Source organism: Salmo salar, chromosome 15, assembly GCF_965601325.2.
Source record: "Salmo salar chromosome 15, fSalSal1, whole genome shotgun sequence".
Classification (NCBI taxonomy): Eukaryota; Metazoa; Chordata; class Actinopteri; order Salmoniformes; family Salmonidae; genus Salmo; species Salmo salar.
In genome coordinates, this window is record NC_138305.1 from 75506064 (window position 1) to 75526113 (window position 20050).

General features: G+C 41.7%; 2 protein-coding genes across 14 annotated transcripts in view; both read right to left on the minus strand.

Annotated features, from left to right (window-relative positions):
• Positions 1-262: 262 nt before the first annotated feature.
• tprg1l (tumor protein p63 regulated 1-like) lies at positions 263-10791 on the minus strand. The gene is made up of 6 exons (XM_014146169.3): positions 10382-10791; positions 9933-10024; positions 3902-3952; positions 3555-3680; positions 3001-3154; positions 263-2878 (listed from the first exon to the last, which is right to left on the minus strand). Exons 1-6 carry the CDS (start codon positions 10607-10609, stop codon positions 2684-2686), a joined length of 846 nt encoding a protein of 281 aa, XP_014001644.1. The 5' UTR covers positions 10610-10791; the 3' UTR covers positions 263-2683.
• A 2605-nt stretch (positions 10792-13396) lies between these two features.
• Positions 13397-20050, minus strand: part of prdm16 (PR domain containing 16) — a 243781-nt gene continuing 237127 nt past the window's right edge. For 11 of the 13 annotated variants that reach the window (XM_082962051.1, XM_082962054.1, XM_082962053.1 and 8 more), the window contains 2 exons: positions 18441-18717; positions 13397-17144 (listed from right to left, as the gene is read on the minus strand). In XM_082962051.1, the coding sequence (XP_082818177.1) occupies positions 17010-17144; positions 18441-18717 (412 nt within the window). In that variant the 3' untranslated portion in view covers positions 13397-17009. Of the gene's footprint in view, positions 17145-17638; positions 17823-18440; positions 18718-20050 lie in introns of all 13 variants that reach the window. The other 2 variants (XM_082962061.1, XR_014380665.1) reach the window with 2 other exon arrangements.

Here is a 20050-nt window from a genome sequence, read left to right on the forward strand (position 1 = left end):
AATGTAGTGCTGAGTTCCTCACACATGGGGTGGGGGGGGGGGGGTGATGTGGATGTCTGTATTGTGTAAAAAAAAAAAAAAAACTTTGGCTTGATTCATCCATATTGCCAAAGTTCAGTGCTATAGCGTGAATCTTCTGTGATAAAAATTAAACAGTCCTAGACTGTCTGGGAAACTTTTCCCACTTTGGTGAAATCCCTAATCCCCAGGGTACTTCAAACTGTGTTTACAGGAAGCTGCAGTGTAAAACAATGCCACGACATAATTTTGATGAGTATTTATTTAATAAGCAATGTACAGTATTCAAGGTCAGTATGAGCATATAGTCAGCGTTATGAGTCAAACTAATCTGCAAATGGGTCGGATATCAGATTTACCCAGTATGAAATATCAAAGTAATGTAGGCAATTGCCTCACGTTGGTGACCGTGCTACAAATATTAAGCATTGACCAAGAAGTTGTTTTCTTTTTGTAAATGCTATTCTGGAGCATTTTCCAAGTTGAACAGAGACTGCATGCAAGACATGCATGTTACGGGGGGGGGGGGGGTAGTTGGACAGACATCTTAGTTCATTAGAGCAGTTAAAGCATGATCTTGTGTAAAAAGCAGAGGCCTAACAACCAGATTCTTCTCTGGTGAATGGATGAGGAAGATTGGTGTATTTCTATTTCAAACCAGCTTAAATCTGGTTCCTGGATTTAATTTATTTGTTTTATAGTTGCATATTTTGAAATATTCAGTTTGGATCCCATGCAAGAATGACATCTTACTCCATTTAGAAACAAAATTGAAAGCCCATCAACCATTGTGACTGATGGAAGAATGTTTCAAATGTAATAGGGCCTCTATAGAAAATAATCTTAGACTGTTCATTTGCTATTGACTTATGATTAATCCGTTTCAATTATATTCAGCCAATGGGCGTTATTGGCCCTTATACATTAAGTCACTTCCTTAGATTATCTCCTGTGCAGCGCTGATACATTTAAATTTGTGCTTGTTTAGGTTGAGACAGTTGGGGGTATTTAAGGTTCCTCTGGGTGCCAGCGTGTGGGAGTAGAAGGGAATGAGGTGGATGTTCTCGCCGAGCAAGCACTCAAGCATTCTAATGTCGACATGGAAGTGACAAATCAGTAAAGCAGAGGCCAAGGGGGTTAATAAGTGGTTAAAAACAAATAGCAAGAGTTGAGCAGGGACACCTGTAAGAAGGGAAGATCCATTAAAAGGTGGGGGCAGGGAGGTCCTCAGGTCGAGAGGAGAAAAAAAAAACAATGGCATGGAACTATAGTCCTTTCCAAATACTGGAAATTGATTATTCCAACCCTGTTTCTGAGAGCTACTGATCAAAAGGTCTGCGGCAAAGCCTTGCAAACAAGCTTGGTAAAAGAAGACCTTTGCATACAAATCTGAGGCTGATTTTTCAAACTGTATCCAATTTAACTTCAGTTGCTTTTTTGAGGTTTATATCGGAGTTAATTATAAAGTCAGACTATGGCTACAGCCCTAACTAGTTAGTTACTTGAATAGTTGACTAATAGATCATGTAATCTAAGATGGCCACCATTTTTATTCCCATGTGGATTTTTTTTATGTATTTATGGTCAAGTTATTTAGCCTCCTAGCAAGCTTTGAATAGTTGATTGTTTGGTGAAACCATATGTAGAAGGGATTTTTGTCTTTTCTATACCGGTCAACACCAAGAATCAAACAGGTATGAAAACGTACCTCAATCCAGGCATGGAATGTGTCACTGTACTCTTAATTATCCTACAATGCCTGACGGCAAATCATAATACTGCTAGTTTGGAATTAAACTGCCTTTCTTGTCCTCATGCAGCTACTGCTAAAGTAACATATTCCACAACACTTCCCCAGCAGCTACTCACCCCAACGTTAGACATCACATTTTCATAGAACCTAATCCGCTGCTTTTGCATTAACTAGCCCAGCATGAGGACGATAAAGGCCGTGTGTTTTCTAGAAATGGAGACGAGTAGGCCTAATCAATTTAAGAAAATTGTGGATTGTAGCACCGGCAGCCACATTAATTCTCAAATCTTACCACTACAACGTCTCAATATGATGGATTTTAGCACCAATCTGGCTAATGCTAACATTTTGCAAGGCGTCTCAGGTTGAAAATAACGGGTAGGCCGCTTGATCAGGCAAAGCTCATTGCATCAGTTTCTGTAATAACGAGCACTGAAAAAGCCCACTCTTATACCTAAAGTTAAAGCACCTAACCATGCCCTCGTAACTGCACAAAAGGCCCACACTAATGTTAACTTCCATGGATATTAAGTCAGGTTCACCTAGCAGCATCAGGTGTATATTACAGTATTTTCACAATGGCAAGGTAAACAGTATGCACTGTACCCACAACTAGCGACATTCCCTAATCGCACAAACACACCAAATTCACATACTGTAGGTCTCTCCACTCAAGGGTTAAATAATTATGGCAAATGGAAAACATACCTTTGCATGAGAGCACTGTGGCAGGAGTGGAGAGAACTCAGGCTTACTGCACACCATGGCTGGCCGCCGGTTATACTCAAGCGTTGGGTATGACACAGCCACATTGTCAGCATTCCACGAGCAGACAAACACACACTCATAAAAACACACAGTTTGACAGCGCTCCCACTGCGGTGGAATAAGATGGTCACTCAGTGGGAAACATTAGAAGCCAATCTTTCCCCTGGTCATGGAGTATCCCAGCTTGGCCTCATTGTTGATGAAGGACATGATGCCCAGGTAGGTCTCGATGAGGAGGGGCCTCTCTAGGATCAGAACTCCGTTGGCCCTGCCCGGAATGGCAAACTCCTTGTGGGCCTTCTTCACTGCCTGAACCAGCTGGGTCCGGAAGATGTCCATCTGACAGAAGAGGAGAGCAGCTCAGTGTTTAATATACCAAGCTCCCATGTGAACATGAATATTGAATATAAATATTTAATATTGTAAATGGGGGAGGGGAGGTGGCAACATAAGAGTTTAACCTGGCAGAGAGAGGCCACTTTCTCGTCGGCACGGGCCATGGGATGCTCAGTGAAGGTGACATAGGGCATGTCTGTGGACCAGGGATTCCAGCGGTTCACGAAGGAGGGGCGTGGGCGTTTGTCCCACTGAACCCGAATCCCATAGCCCTCCCTCCTGTAGAGACACTTATTGTAATACCAGTGTGCTGGGAGTAATCAATAAATAGTAGGCTGTGTTCAGTGGGCACGAGAGGAGAAAAACTTTAGAAACAGAAGGTGTATCTATACTTGTCCAATATGCGTTCCTAGTTTTCGGTTTCCGTGCCTACTGAACACGTCTGACTGCTGAGTGTATTTGGCCCTGTCCAGAAACAACCCCAAGCCCTCTTATCCCATAGCGACTTGAGTAGACTCAACATAGTTGGATATGTATAAGAAATACATCTCCACCAAGCCTATCCCAAGTGAACGTTAGCCTTCTACCATATTGCTTATACTGTACCTATCCAATTATTTCAGAACATCGACAAGTGGCTTGTGTTGTAAGTACAGGGTCATAGCTCAGTGGCTCTTACTTGTTGAGTGATTTGGGTGGGAACTCAAACTCGCCCACTGAGATGGTGTCCACGGCATTAAGGGAGATTCTGATGACCTGCTGACACAGCAGGTTGATGAAGTCATACTTGCAAACCAGCAGGGACCTGTTAGAAAACCAAGAGGGGACAATATGGCAAATGAAGTAAAGAGTGTACAAACGTTGATGCAAGTTTGACGCCTTTACAATCACGAATATATCACAACCGTGTCTAGGCTTTCATCCAGTCGGCAACAGAAATGTATCAAATAATATGGGAATGGATCCCTCCAATTAGGTTCAAATGGATATCCAATCATAACATTTGCCACTAATCATTTGGTTTACCTGTCAGTTATGAGCACCAGTCTCTCCTTCTCGTTGTTCCAGTGGTCAACTCTAAGGGAAACATTATTACATTGAGATTTAGCGTTCTCATTTGTAGCAAAAATAATGTAATGAGATATTCATGAAAATATGAAGTCACAACGGTGTAAGAGAGACTAAAATGTGCCAAGGGGTTGTGTGATTTTTATAACCAATGGGCATCTGCCGGCAGAATAACATTTTTCATTGAGATGGTATGTATTAACTAGATAAATAAACATGCCTTTTTGAGCACTACATGGCTCTTAACTGCCCAAAAAATATTATCCTCACCTCTCATTTGCACATATATCATTTCAAAGTTGATTTACCACGTCCAGAGGGAAATAGGTGTAAAACAGTAGTGACATTCTTACCTTGAGAGCTCTTTCCCAACAATGCAATAATAATAATAATAATAATAATAATAATAATAATATAGAATAAAAACCACAAGAACTATGTGAGTTAGAAACACGAGAATGCAAGTACATACATACATACATACATACATACATACATACATACATACATACATACATACATACATACATACATACATACATACATACATACATGCATACATGCATGCATACATACATACATACATACATACATACATACATACAAGTTACTGGTAGTAGGATATACAGAGCCTTCAGAATGTATTCACACCCCTTGACCTTTTCCACATTTTGTTGTATTACAGCCTGAATTTAAAATGATTTAAATGTCGATAGTCACATACTAGTTAGCATTGGCTTGTGAAACTACCTCTGTGTCCAGTATGAAGTTAGAGACAAAAAAAATGGTATCCACAAGTTCATTGGACTCTGGGTAAGTAGATAAAGGGCCTCTGCCAAAATCCCGAAGTATCCCTTTAATAGGTGAATGACTGTCATGCTTGCTAATAGTGACTAGGTCACATTAATAACACTACCATATGAATTCCTGCTATGCCTGTAAGATAGCAAGTGATGTGAAGAATAATGTGCTTACTAGTCATTAAGACCAGCCTTACTGATGGTAGTGTTTAACATGATTTTGGAATGACTCTCTCTGTACCCCACACATAACGTACAATTATCTGTAAGGTCTCTCAGTCGAAGTGTGAATTTCAAAACACAGATTCAACCAAAGACCAGGGAGGTTTTCCAATGCCTCGCAAAGGGCACCTTATTGGTATATGGGTAAAAAAGATAAAAAGCAGACATTGAATATCCTTCTGAGCATGGTGAAGTTATTAATTACATTTTGGATGGTGTGTCAACACAACCCTTCACTACACAAAAAAATAAGCATCCTTCTAGAGAGAAAGGAAACCTATCAGGGATTTCACCATGAGGCCAATGGTAACTTTAAAACAGTTTTTAAAATTGCTGTGATGGGAGAAAACTGAGGATGGATCAACATCGCAGTTACTCCACAATAATTACCTAATTGATTTCTCTATGCGGCCTCATTGTCTCTAGTGCCCTCTGCTGTCATAAAACGGAGGTACAGACATATACTGAGGTGCATAGAAAGAATAAACTCCATTAGTTCTGGGTGTCCGAGATTATGAGTGGGTGAAACAATGATATGAATGGACAAGGCCATCGATCACGTGAAACCATTCATTCCTTTGTGAAGACTCGATAGCTCATTGAGCCAAATGAAGGCGGTTTAAATTATTTCTATGGGTTGGTTAATCTCTCGTGGACAGTGCACGTAACATAACATCTGACGCAATTGCGCAAGATATTTAGTTAATGGAGACAACATGGTCTGTGCTATCCGGAAACCTTGGGACGTCCCTACCCCCCATTGAAGTTGAAATGTAAAACGGTTAGGTAAGGGTTATGGGTTAAGGTACCATATTCATAGACGTTAACTACCTTTAGCGCCTATTGACGATAGTATATTCTGAAATATATTTAATATCATCGACAAATCATTTACAAAAAAAACAAACGTTAAATTACTACACCATTTTAATAGGGTTCCCACAAGGCCATATTTGTATGTTACAGTGCTTCTTTACGGAAGACAGAGTGGACCATCTGTGTCTCCGTACAACTGTGTGCAGACGGACGACTGACGCCCAAACGTGTTGTCACTGAAAAAGACTGTCAGCTGCAACTGTTAAAACACTGTATAGTAAGTGTGTATTGTGATGTGACAGTAGAGGGATTTATGTTTCTAGAACCCGAACGCAACTGAGAATCGCTTCACGTTTACATGAGTATTTGGCTGTTTTGGCTTCCAGAGCCAATTCGACTTAAAAAAATATATATAAACATGTTAGGTCCTTGGACAATACGGAGTAACGTTAGGCTCCTTTAGTCCATTATTGGGCTAGGTTTAGGGTAGGGACATCTCAAGTACTCCCGGATAGCAATGACCAACATGCGTTGTTTGAGCTACTCCAGGAAGTGATTTTGCAGTGCTGCCGTCTCATTGAGTTGCTCAAGTTGAAGGCCGACCGGGGTACTGCAGGCTGCCATGAGCAACTCAATCTTTTTAACTTCTGTGTGCGATTTAAAAACAATTGGTTCAAGGACATACACCTTAGCCAAATACATTTAAACTTAGTTTTTCACAATTCCTGACATTTAATCCTAGTAAAAATTCCCTGTCTTAGGTCAGTTAGGATCACCACTTTATTTTAAGAATGTGAAATATCAGAATAATAGAGTGATTTATTTCAGCTTTTATTTCTTTCATCACATTCCCATTGGGTCAGAAGTTTACATATACTCAATTAGTATTTGGTAGCATTGCCTTTAAATTGTTTAACATGGGTCAAACGTTTTGGGTAGCCTTCCACAAGCTTCCCACAATAAGTTGGGTGTGAATTTTGGCCCATTCCTCCTGACAGAGCTGGTGTAACTGAGGTTTGTAGGCCTCCTTGCTCACACACACATTTTCAGTTCTGCCCACACATTTTCTATAGGATTGAGGTCAGGGCTTTGTGATGGCCACTCCAATACCTTGACTTTGTTATCCTTAAGCCATTTTGCCACAACTTTGGAAGTATGCTTGGGGTCATTGCCCATTTGGAAGACCCATTTGCAACTAAGCTTTAACTTCCTGACTGATGACTTGCGATGTTGCTTCAATATATCCACAATTTTCCTCCCTCATGATGCCATCTATTTTGTGAAGTGCACCAGTCCCTCCTGCAGCAAAGCACCCCCACAACATGATGCTGCCACCCCCGTGCTTCTCGGTTGGGTGTTCTTCAGCTTGCAAGCATCCCCCTTTTACCTCCAAACATAACGATGGTCATTATGGGCAAACTGTTCTATTTTTGTTTCATCAGACCAGAGGACATTTCTCCAAAAAGTCTTTGTCCCCATGTGCAGTTGCAAACCGTAGTCTGGCTTTTTTAATAGCGGTTTTGGAGCAGTGGCATCTTCCTTGCTGAGCGGCCTTTCAGGTTATGTCGATATAGGACTCGTTTTACTGTGGATATAGATACTTTTGTACCCGTTTCCTCCAGCATCTTCACAAGGTCCTTTGCTGTTGTTCTGGGATTGATTTGCACTTTTCGCACCAAAGTACGTTCATCTCTAGGAGACAGAACGCGTCTCCTTCCTGAGCGGTATGACGTTTATACTTGTGTACCATTGTTTGTACAGATGAACGTGGTACCTTCAGGCATTTGGAAATTGCTCCCAAGGATGAACCAGACTTGTGGGAGGTCTACAATTTTTTTTCTGAGGTCTTGGCTGATTTCTTTTGATTTTCCCATGATGTCAAGCAAAGAGGCATTGAGTTTGAAGGTAGGCCTCGAAATACATTCACAGGTACACCTCCAATTGACTCAAATGATGTCAATTAGCCTATCAGAAGCTTCTAAAGCCATAACAAAATTTTGTGGAATTTTCCAAGCTGTTTAAAGGCACAGTCAACTTAGTGTATGTAAACTTCTGACCCACTGGAATTGTGATACAGTGAATTATAAGTAAAATAATCTGTCTGTTAACAATTGTTGGAAAAATTGCTTCTCATGCACAAAAAGTAGATGTCCTAACCGACTTGCCAAAACTATAGTTGTCAACAAGAAATTTGAGGTGGTTGAAAAACAAGTTAATGTCTCCAACCTAAGTGTATGTAAACTTCAGACTTCAACTGTACATCTTGTGTATCAGAAGCAATTATTGGCAACTACAGAATGGTGAAGAACTCCGCGGAGCGCACATGTCCGAATTAATTTGGCCATTCATTGTAGCATTGGCACTCTGTAGAGTTGCTATTTTCTCAAGTTATTGTGTCAATTAACTCATGACATTCCTAGATTACTCATTATACTAATAAAGTCAGATTTAAAAATCAACAAATACAATAGTCAGTTTAAAAAAAGGTTAAGGCTACAAAACTGTATATATACACACACAGTACCAGTCAAAAGTTTGGACACACCTACTCATTCAAGGGTTTTTCTTTATTTTGTACCATTTTCTACATCAAAATGATGAACACATATGTAATCAGGTAGTAACCAAAAAAGCGTTAAACAAAATCAAAATATATTCTAGATTCTTCAAAGTAACCACCCTTTGCCTTGATGACAGCTTTGCACACGCTTGACATTCTCTCAACCAGCTTAATGAAGAATGCTTTTCCAACTGTCTTGATTTGAAAGGGTTCCCACATATGCTGAGCACTTGTTGGCTGCTTTTCCTTCACTCTGCGGTCCAACTCATCCCAAACCATCTCAATTGGGTTGAGGTCAGGTGATTGTGGAGGCCAGGTCATCTGATGCAGCACTCCATCACTCTCCTTCTTGGTCAAATAGCCCTTACAGCCTGCAGGTGTGTTGGGTCATTGTCCTGTTGAAAAACAAATTATAGTGGGATGGCGTATCACTGCAGAATACTGTGGTAGCCATGCTGGTTAAGTGTGCCTTGAATGCTTGAATTCTAAATAAATCTGTACACAATTCCTAGAAGTTGAAAATGTCCCAGTTCTTCCATGGCCTACATACTCAGAAATGACACCAATTCAGCATGTTTGGGATGCTCTGTGTCGACGGCGTGTCCCAGCTCCCGCCAATATCCAGCAACGTCACACAGCCATTGAACAGTAGTGGGATAACATTCCACAGACCACAATCAACAGCCTGATCAACTCTATGCGAAGGAGATGTCGCACTGCATGAGGCAAATGGCGGTCACACTAAATAGACTGGTTTTCTGATCCACACCCCTAGCTTTTTTTTATATATATATATATATATATATATATATATATATATATATTTTTTTTTTTTAAAGGTATCTGTGACCAACAGATACATATTTGTATTCCCAGTCATGCTAAATCCATAGATTACAGCCTAAATAATTTATTTCAATTGACCGATTTCCTTATATGAACTGTAATTCAGTAAAATCCTTGAAATTGTTGCATGTATATTTTTGTTCGGTGTAGTTATATGATTGTTTTGAAGTTAAGGGTGCAGTATTTATGAAGTTTTGCAATGAGCACAAAAAAAAATTGGAAATTGTTCAAGTTTAGGACAGGATATAGCTGCTGGACCCACATGTGCTCTTGGCTAATTCAGGACAAAGATTGTAGTTTTTATTTAATTAAACAACTCAGAGACCAAAACAAATACATCAGATTAAATATTTAAGGAGAGCGAATTGATATACACTCCCTAAATCAGCTGTAACTGTCAATACTAAAACAACGCTTAAAATGAAGTCGCTTCTGGACACGGTCGACTCCTCACCACTAATTGGGGGATCCTGTTTTCCGCTAAAAATGTCTTCAGTACCGCAGTCGGCCTTCAACTTCCATGGCTTCAATAAGAGGAGGCAGTTGTTCTCCACTGGAATGAATCATTGAAAACACTCAGACATCATCAAGCTCATTTCAATCACCTGTAGTGCTAGGGCAAACACCAAAACGTGTACCCGGGAGGGCCCCAGGACCGAGTTTTGGGAACCCCTGAACTTCTGTACTGCCAATGTAACTTTACTGGCCTTTGTGATGATGTGAATTGCTGATAAAAATGACTCACTCTGCAAGCAGCCACACACTCAGCACTTCTCCATCCTCTGAAGGCAGGCCCACTGTTCTGATGTCATTCACTGCTCGTTCAATGGTCCCTGGCTGAAATTAAGAGGCCACAGTTAATTGATTTCAGTCAACTCATCATTATACTAATAATCGAGCAGAGTGTTCCACGTATCATAGCTGAATAAATTGCAGTCGTCTGAATAAATGGTTGATTTTAACAATCTAAGAAATAGATGTTAGTTTGTAACGACATGTTGCATGGGTGCTCACTGCCACAAATACGCACCTTCAAATCAGAGCGAGCCAAGCTGCAGTCAATCACCAATTGCAAGCTGATTGCAGCGTGAGCGTTTGACAGCTGTTACCAAGCTAGCCTATTAGCTTGCTAACTAGCTAATATCCGACGTTGTTCAGATAAAAAAAAAAAGGGCAATTATTAGCCAGACTTACCCTAAAGACGAAATAATCCTTCACTTTCGCTTGCATTGTTGGGTTGTGGACATGAAACGGCGTCAACGTTTGTAAGGGGGAGCAACATGCTACAGAAGAGCTATACCCAAGGCTCCCTCTGGCCCCCGGCGGTGTAAAGGCAACCTCGACTCCATCCTCAGCCTCCCCCGGATGAAGGACCGCAGCCCCCGGACTCATTGGCTCAACCGTGTCGTTTAGCTGAAGCATAGTGCAAACTGAGTTGTAAGAAAAAACGCAAAATAGACTTCAACCTATCCTCTCGAGAATAAAGATTCAGCGAACGGTGTATTGTTTTGAATTGGTCATTGCGCACAATAATATGATCAGAGAGGATGGTGTTTACAAGGAAGTACCCCTGCCTCACTTCCCCCCTTAGATTTCATTTCTTCACCTCTTAAAGGGGAAATCTGCAGTTCAAACAAGTGTTGACCCCCGCCACTGTTGGGCTGTAATCCTTAGTCCGAACAGCTAAAACAAGAGTTTATATTTTTTTTATTTGTATTTACGTTACAAATTCAGCTAGGTTCCGCCCTGTTTCGTTCCGTTAGCTTCCGTTTAAGAATAGAATAAAACTGTATTATCCATCCTGGATGGACATTTTTCTTTGGCATCACCTTCCATTAAAATAATCACATACACATATATTCTCACATCATACACACTTAAACCAGTCAGTTCACCGTGTTGCATACACCAACAACATACATTCACTCACAATCGACCACTAGAAACCTTTTGCAACAGAATCGGTGTAATTAATGAATAGCATACTCCCTGAGGAATGGGGTTGGACAAACGTAGCCAAACCACTCTCATATTTATAGAAGGAACTATGCAAGAACTGACCATCCACGAGCTCAAAATAAGTACAATAAAAAAAAGTTTTGCCAAGTTTTGAGGCTATACTACGTAGATTTACAATTACATTGTCTACAAACAATGGAGGAAAAAAGCATATGTTGGGTTCTGGCGGGGTAGGACAGGCGAACTAAACTCATTAGGCAATTATAAATTAGACTTTTTAAGTATGGAACGCCGTTTGCGTGTCAAAAAAGATACACGTCAAATTACACAATGCCATTATAGAATGTGTTTTCTGAATTTGCTTGTGCAAGCCAAGCGCCACCATTACGATCACTGTCAAAACTGTACAATACTGCGTTGGTAATAAGGCATTATTTGTTCAACCGAATGGGAAACGTCGGTGTTAGCGTTTTAAATTAAATCAGGATAAAAAATGTTTGCAAATATCTTTGATACTGATGTTTTTAGCAACTTCTGGGGGTATCTAGCTAGCTTTAGCTTGGTACCAAGCTAGCACCAATGCAACCAGACTGAAAACAATGACCAGTAGAAACTGCAGTCATTTTCAAAATTCTTAGCAATGATTTAGGAACCCATGTTAGTAAGTATTAGCTTACAGGTAGCCACTTGTTGTTCTCATATTGAAATAACTAGCTAGCCAGCTACTTAACCCTGTTACCCACGTTATAACGTTATAAGCAGCCAGCTACTATGGCTTGACCAGACCGGGTTATTTGTTGTATAGCTAGCCACAATAAGGATTAGCCACATAGTGGAATTGGCGTTTCGCCTTCAAACTAAAAGTCCCCGTTGAAAATGACGCAGAAGATTACAATTGGTGGAATCATGCCATATTTAGACTAGATCATGTTAAACATGGTTGAGTGTTGGAATGTGGAGCAATGAAATGGTACAAGAGTCTACTCGGCGACAACCACAGAACACAACTGTGAAGAGTTTACGCAAATATTAGCATCTTAGCTTTTATTGCGGGACTTTGATTGGGAAATCACCTGCCCAGTCAGCCTATTGTGCGTATTGACATTCATATTGCACTGTATGGCCTTACCTAAGGATTGGGGATCAATGAAATGGGGTATCAGTCTACTCATTACCAAAGTGCTTTTTCAGAGTTATCAGGCGCCAAACATCCACATTGCATTGTTTTTCCTCTGGAATAGTGTTCAGTAAGTTGGTTGGTACAATAAATGTGGCTCAATTCACAGTGGTTTCAGAGTCCCACAATAAGAAATACGATGCTAATGTTCTCTGGATGTCACTGAGTAGACTGATACTCCATGTCATTGATCCACAATCCATAGGTAAGGCTGTACAGTGAAATAAGTATGCCCCCAATAAAATTCTATAGTCTAACAAAATTCACAGTGTGATTTCAAGAGACTTTTGTCAAATTAACAAATTATTGTATTTTGGTGAATTTATATAAGGACATTCCAACCTCCTTTAGCATAATCTATTCCATTATGGCATGATTCCACTATTTGTACTCATTTATATTACTTTCATTGATACTTTTATTTTGAAGGCAAATCGCAAATTCCACTATTGTGGCTAGCTTCACGTAGGTGGGTCCGACCACCGTTAATCAAATAAGAACTATCTTAGAAATTAGTTTTTATTTAGATGATGACACCAAGCTAGAACGGTAGCTAGCTAGCTATAGCTACTGAAACAGATCGTCGTTTTGCTATGTTTTTGGGGAAGAACATTGTTTGCATCCATCATTTATGACCAGCACTGTCCATAGCTTGGGGAACTTTACCAACATGTATCGGTGAATCGATAGGAAATAAGAGTGATAGTGTAATCAATGTGTAATAACTTCGTAAAAAATGTATGAACGTGTTAAATTATTATGTGACGTGCAGTCATATCCAGGTCCTGATTGGTCAACAAGCGTATTTATTTGACGTGTATCTTTTACACCCAAAGACCCAAACGGCGTTCCATATTTAAGAATCAATGGGTATATATCGTTAAATGAAAAGGATATGCCAATCACAGATTGCCCCTTTAAAGTGGTCGGGTGCATGATTTGATCATCATGGCAAGAGGGCGGGGTAGGCCTATTTAGTTATTTAATACATAATCTAAATATCTCACTGTGCAGAGAAGAGAGAGAGAGAGAGAGAGAGTTCTCTGTAGGGTACATGACAAATACAAGGGACATTTCATATAAAAAGCACACAGGTTTTTATTGCATATCAATTTCATGTATAAATTCTTCATAGCATTGGAAAGATTACATTTGGTATACATTTCTATTCTACAGAATTAACATCAGAATCATATCAATTCCATGAAATTTCTCTGAAGTACATCTTCAATAATCACAAGCATCAAAAAAACTTCAATTTCAGAATTGTTCAATATTATTCTACAATCCTTTCATTTTTTTCATTACATCTTTCTCCCACAATCTTTTTTGTATTCATTTAAGAACCACCTGCCCAATACATTTGTAAGGACCTACTAACCTAACCACATGTACAATAAGTGCATCTACGGATTCATAATTTTTTATTTCATTTTTTAATTTAAGATACACATTTCACAAATGGACATCATTATGACTGCCAAACACGTCATGCACAATATCTTTTTAATAAACATAACAGAGGTGATACAACTCGGATTCAAATGAAACGAGCACCATCCATTTAAACCCATATTTTTTTCATTGAATTTTTCAGACATATGCAACATTGTTTTTTAAAATACTATACAGTTAAAAAGAAACGTTTTTTTGTTGTTTTTTTGTACTTTTTCCTGTAACAGTGGGGAAAGAACAGCAACCGTATTCTGAAGTTATCAGTCTGTGACCATTTGCCAGATCCTTTCAAAAGCTGGCAATGTGATCTTTGACTTCAATGTGCATCCATAATTCTACAACCGACAGCGCGCACTTATTACAGTAGTACATGACATGAATTACTCCATATATAGTATACCTAAATATTTAGTAACCCCAGTCTCTGCATTTAATAGTAATGTATTGCAAAACAATGTGTTAACCGTGGATCCACATTTAGTATAGCAAGACAGAGACCTCTGTCATCATTATCATCAGACATGAAATGATGCAGCAACACTAATATCACCCTGCCACCTGCTGACAAAAAAAATTAAATTACAGTGCTTCAGTTACTGATTTTTTTCCAAGTTCATCATCATTTTAAGTGAGGGTTGATCATCCACTCCAAGTGAGGCAAATCAGGTTTACTCCTAGTAACTCTTTAGTGACAGAGACCCATGCCTGCCCGGTTTGTTGTTTTGGACCCATGCGTTTAAGTGCTGGTCTGAACCTATCCCGCCCAGTCCTGAAAGTCTTAATTCACATGTCCAGCGTGAAAGCAACCTATGCAATTTACAGTGAACAACCCTTCAACTTACAGCGACATGAAATAAAAACCCCAGCGTACTATTAAGTGCCATCTCTACCTTTGTCTAGAGTTTGGAATGAAATCCCCTAAATGAGAAGATAATTGTGAGGAAGGGAATTGACAAGGGATTTATCAAAAAGAGTGTGTTTGCAAATATGAATACAAAGTGAATAGAAGTCTTTGAAAGTTAAAATCCTATGTATGTCATATTTCTCTCCAAACCAGAAGTATTTCCTGGTTTGATTTCTTTCCTAGTTTGATTGTTTAATTATTTTGCTGGTCTCACAGTACAGTAAATGTGTTCTGCTGGGTGTTAAAACCCTTTACAGACAATCAAACTCATCTCAGATACAGCTGGAGTAAAGGGTGAACCATCCAGCTATGACCAGTTCTATGCCTCCAAGGCAGAAACATACTCTTCTCAGGATTAAAAGTCTCTCGGCTGTCGAAACCCTGGTGTCAACACTAGTTACAGAACCATTTAACCCCGAGAGTAATGCAAGTTCTACTAACAAGTGGAAATATGATAGAATGGTACACTGTAGTTGAACACTATCTGAAAAACAATGTCGATTTTATCTATGACTGGGCATTCTGAGACATTTTTTTTCTAAAACCACATGGTTACATTTAAAAAGAATAATTCCTACAATTTGAAACCATCAAAGCAGAATCTGAGCACTAATAAACTCATTGAGTTGATTGGATTTGTTATCGAGTAAAATGTATTTGCTTATACTTAGGATCAATGATGAGCTAACAATACAATGCCCTGTCATCCAAATCACCTGACATTCATAGTGAAGGCTTCCATTTCATAAAATGGCTGCCGTAAGACTTCAACACAAAACACTCAGCATACTGGTTGAAATGGTTGAACTGAAGCGAGACAAACCAAACCTCATGCTAGACACAACATTGCAAAACATGATCTAAACGATCTAGAACTACCATGTCACTATAAATAAAAACAGCTGATTTTCATGCTTTCTTTCCAATTTGGCACACTGGTCTTTACAGAAAAAAAAAACATTGTAACCCAGATTCAAAATCTCGGTCGCGTTTCGATTCAACTTCATTCCTTCAGCAACACTTAAAAGAGGGATAAAACAAAATACTTTTTTTCGTTTTCATTTGCCACTTGTCTCCAATCGTGACATTTTTTTTTTAACCTAAATAAATAGAATACACACACTCTTTAAATCAAATATATAAGAAGGTAAAAACAACAACTATGACAGCAATTAAAACCCCTCGAAAAAGAAATGATTGTCGGAGAACAAAACCTTTTCTATGGGTTATTTGGCACATACCACTCTTGCTATGAACGTCCAGGTTATTTTGTACATCATACAACAATATCATACAATTTTGGTCCTTCACTAAATAATTATATTAGCATTTGAGCACGGAGGTGCCTAAAATGAGACAATACTGTTTTATCAAAGAGAAAAAACACAAAATGGAATCACAAATGAGCAAAAAAGGGAAAAATAGGCTTTCCCTATTCTAACCAATGGACATCGATTTAACCTCTTGTTCACAGGATAACTTTTGAGGTCGAGACTTTGTCCTCTGCAATGCCCATTACATGTTGGGGGCGGTCATTCTCCATGACATCATTGCCATTCGAGCTTGATGCATCATCCTACTGTACTTTCTTTATAAACAAAAGCCAGAGTGCTGTTTCCTTCTCTAACATTTATCATTGTGCTATTATTGATTTGAAACAAGAATGAAGAGAGTGAAGGCATTGGATATGATGGGGGGGGGGGGGGGGGGGGGTCCATCAGCTAACGAGCTAGTTAGTACATCCCCACTATGTGTTGATACTGCTGCTCCTCCCACCCAGTGAAACAGCACCCCCCTATGGACATGCAGTGCATATGTTCCAGACCGACTGTTACTGTATTTGTTGCTATTGAGACATTGTGTTAGACTGTGTAGAATAGATGGGTGTTTTGCTCTCCTAGTGATGCGTTTACACACTCAAACATAACTGTCACTGAGAGTCCAACCAAAGGGGTTCACTGGGGCGGAGTGGGCGGGTCTTGTAGAATGACTGGGGTTTGGGGTGGGCCTTCCTGGGATGTCCTTCACTCCTGTACAGGGAAGATCTCTGCCTGCGACTGTCTGTTTGTCTGAGGGGCCCCTCGTACACACACGCACTAACGTGGGGCATGCACGAATCAATGCGCGTAAGCGCGCACGCACACAAAAACACACACACCCACACACACAGAGAAGGGCAGGAGCCAGGAGTCCTCTCTCTTCTCAGGCCGGGGGTGTGTGAAGTTCAGTTCTCCTCCGTAGTAGCCTCCTACTTTCTGCCGCGCTCTCTCTCTCTGTCACTTTTCTTATTTTTATGGTGATACTATACTGCCTCCCTCCTCTCTCTCCTAGATGTGGTTGAGTGGGTGAAAGCTGCTCGTCTCGGACGGGCCTCCTCCCATGCTCAGCCAGGCATCCAGTGAGTTCTGGGAGGACGCGTGCAAAGGGTTGTTCTCCGACAGAGACAGCATCATTGCATAAGCCTGGAGGAGACAGAGAAATGACAAACAAAATCAACAACCATTGGTCAGAAACCATTTTGTGAGTCTCCGCCGTTGTCAGCCAATCGAACACGACTGTCATTATTGTCGATAAAACCCCAAGAGATGTTCCACCTCGGATTAGGAGTATCGTTTCAACGATTGCAACATGTCTGGGCATGCAAGAGGTCAAAGGTGAGCGAGCAGTGTGACGCTGCTGATTGGACAGTAGGTTTAGAGAAGGAGAGCATTAATAGCTCAGTTAGTAGGTAAGTTAAGCAAAAGGTAAGGCATGTCAACGAGAAGAACACTAGTCTTTTATTCAGCGACTCTCATCCCGACATTCCATACAGCAACACTGAACAAGATTGGCCTCGTTGTCATGCGTTTTCTTCGTTGTATTTCCGTTATCATCGAACTCAAGCTTTCGGACCAATGTCCAAAATTATTTGCCACTTTCTGCCTCCCTCGCTCTCTTTCTACGGGAGTCCACCTACCTGGGTTTTAGCCTGCCTGTACAGAGTCTCTTTCAGGGCCTCAGACTCGAGCGAGGCGGTGTTAAAAATGTCTTTAACATCAAAGGGGGGCTCCTCGCTGCTGCTGGCCTTATGCAGCTCCAGGCCCTTGGGGAAGCTGGGCAGGGACTCCAGGTCTAACAGCCCGCCGTCCTCCTCTATACACCTGCAGCAGCACCAGGGAGGGGGAGGGGGGTGGGAGGGGAGGAATGAGGGAAAGGGGAAGGAGAGGTTGTGGAGGAGGAAGGGGAAGGAGCATCCTCAGTTAGCCCAACCAATACTGTCTTGTATCTCGATGGATGGACTTTTGATGGCGCATGCATGGTGGGGGCAGATGGACGGACAGATGGATGGAGACGGACGGGATCGGGGCTATGGAGGACACCGAGAGAGAGAGGGGACCACGGATGCACTGAAAGGGAAAGGGGGAGCTAAAAAGCTCAGCCATTTGGAGCTACTGTGCTCGGTGCGGGGAGAGAGAGAGACTGACAAGCACAGGCAGGTGGACATGGAATGGAACTGTGAGAGTTCTATCTGCATGCCGACACCCTTTTTTCCACCGTCTAGCTCTCGTTGACCTCACTGCACTGCCATTACAGGGAGGGCAGGTCATGCATTGTTACATTTGATTAGTTTTGTTAGTTGGAATGGGAGGAGACAGAGGTGGCTGTTGTGATTGGGTGGGTATGTTTGTGGAGGTGTTGTGTGGTGTGTTGTACGTGACTGTCTGAATTTGTTTGTAGTTGTGTGTAACTATGTCTGTATTCTACTAGATAGGACATACCTGCGGGTGTGTTCGTAGCTCATGGCTAGCGGTGTGGCCTCCTCCTCTTCTTCCGCCTCCTCCTCTTCTTCGTCCTCGTACGCCTCCGGCGTAACCATAGTGACCGGGGGAGGGGGACTCAGGCACCTCGTCCTGAGACTTCTCTGTCAGGCTGCCTTCCTCCTCCTCTTCGTCATCTCCCTCCGCCTCCTCCTCCTCTTCCTCCAGCCCCCGGGCTGCCATCTTGGAGTTGGACAGGCTGTGGCTAGATGGACGCTCCTCTTCCGCAACCTCTGACCTGCAACGACGAGAACCTTATTGATTTTGCGCTTTATTTCTAGCAACAACCAAAAATTGGTTCCATTCATTTAAATAAAATACAATCTATTATATTCTTAAAATGTCTTGGTTGGCCCCCATTGGGTTTAATAGGTGGAACTATGCATCCAAATAATCTAATACAGTCCGTTTTCTCTCATCTCACATTCACTGCTCAGCTCACTATTTCCACCCATTCTGCTTTGGCTAGATGAGCGGAGACGAGGGAGAGAAGACGGGAGGAGAGGATGGCCCTCTTACCTCCATATTAGGACTTTGATTCGTCTTTCTAGGCCCACTGCCCTAGCTGCCTCAGTGGGCCACGGCCAGGCATCCCTTCTGTCTGTCTGCCTGTCTGTCCCCTGTCTGTCTGTCAATAGGCAATGAGTCATACTTTGCACAGCCATAACTAAGCTGCCAGGAGCTCCGCTGACAGCGAGCAGAGCCCCATTCCCACTATCCAAGCAAACACACATGTGTGTCGACAATTGGCGAGACCCGTTTCAAAGGGGAAACGGAGCCGAATGATTAATTGGCTAATTCCTGAGAACCAGTATATAGGCAAGAATGGCTCAAATGGTTCGGTCGGGCCCCGATTCTGGATGCTGTGTGTGTGTGTGTGTGTGTGTGTGTAGGAGTGTGTGTGTGTGTGTAGGGAGGGCGATGACTGCTCAGCAAAGCAGGAAATGCGACCTGCTGCCTTTACATTATCCAGCCCCCCCCGCCGCTTCATGCCTCATGATGTCATTTCCTCAGGGGGAGCGCGTTTACCCGATGAGAAGCCGAACAGACGGACATTTATCAACCCAGACGGGATACCTTCGGGGAGCGAAAGGGACAGAGGGGTGGTGGGGGGGTGCTTGTTCTCCTCTTTCAATCTAGATTAAATATTGTATAATCAAATTGGCAGGGGCTGTGTGGGGGGGTATAGGGACGTGGCTCTGACGCTGGGCCCTGCGTTTTGTCACTTAGTCTAAACACGTCAGCCGTGTGTTTGTGTTAGCAACCTGGGAGACTGCCTCAACTGGAGTCTCCCTGAGGACCTGCACTGCCAGCCTACCCCCCCACAACAGGCATACCCCCTACAACAGGCCTACCCCCCCACAACAGCATACCCCCCAACAACTTTTGAGCACAAGAAACGCCCAGTCCAGCTCTATCCCTCCCCACACACACTGTCCACTGTCCCCGCCCCTCTGCACACTGTGTAGTGCCCCATACACCACTCCTTACCTCACAGGCTAGACAGTGTCCAGGAGAGAGGGGGAAAAAACACTCGAGCGAGACAAGTGACTAGACCAACTTGACTTTGT

Coding starts and splice junctions, on each gene's coding strand:
- tprg1l (XM_014146169.3), bottom strand. CDS start 10,609: ATGCTTCAGCTAAACGACACGGTTGAGCCAATGAGTCCGGGGGCTGCG. Junction 10,025..10,381: donor AGGATTATTTCGTCTTTAGG/GTAAGTCTGGCT, acceptor TCTTAATTTCAG/CCAGGGACCATTGAACGAGC. Junction 3,953..9,932: donor AGTGTGTGGCTGCTTGCAGA/GTGAGTCATTTT, acceptor TGTTTCCCTTAG/AGTTGACCACTGGAACAACG.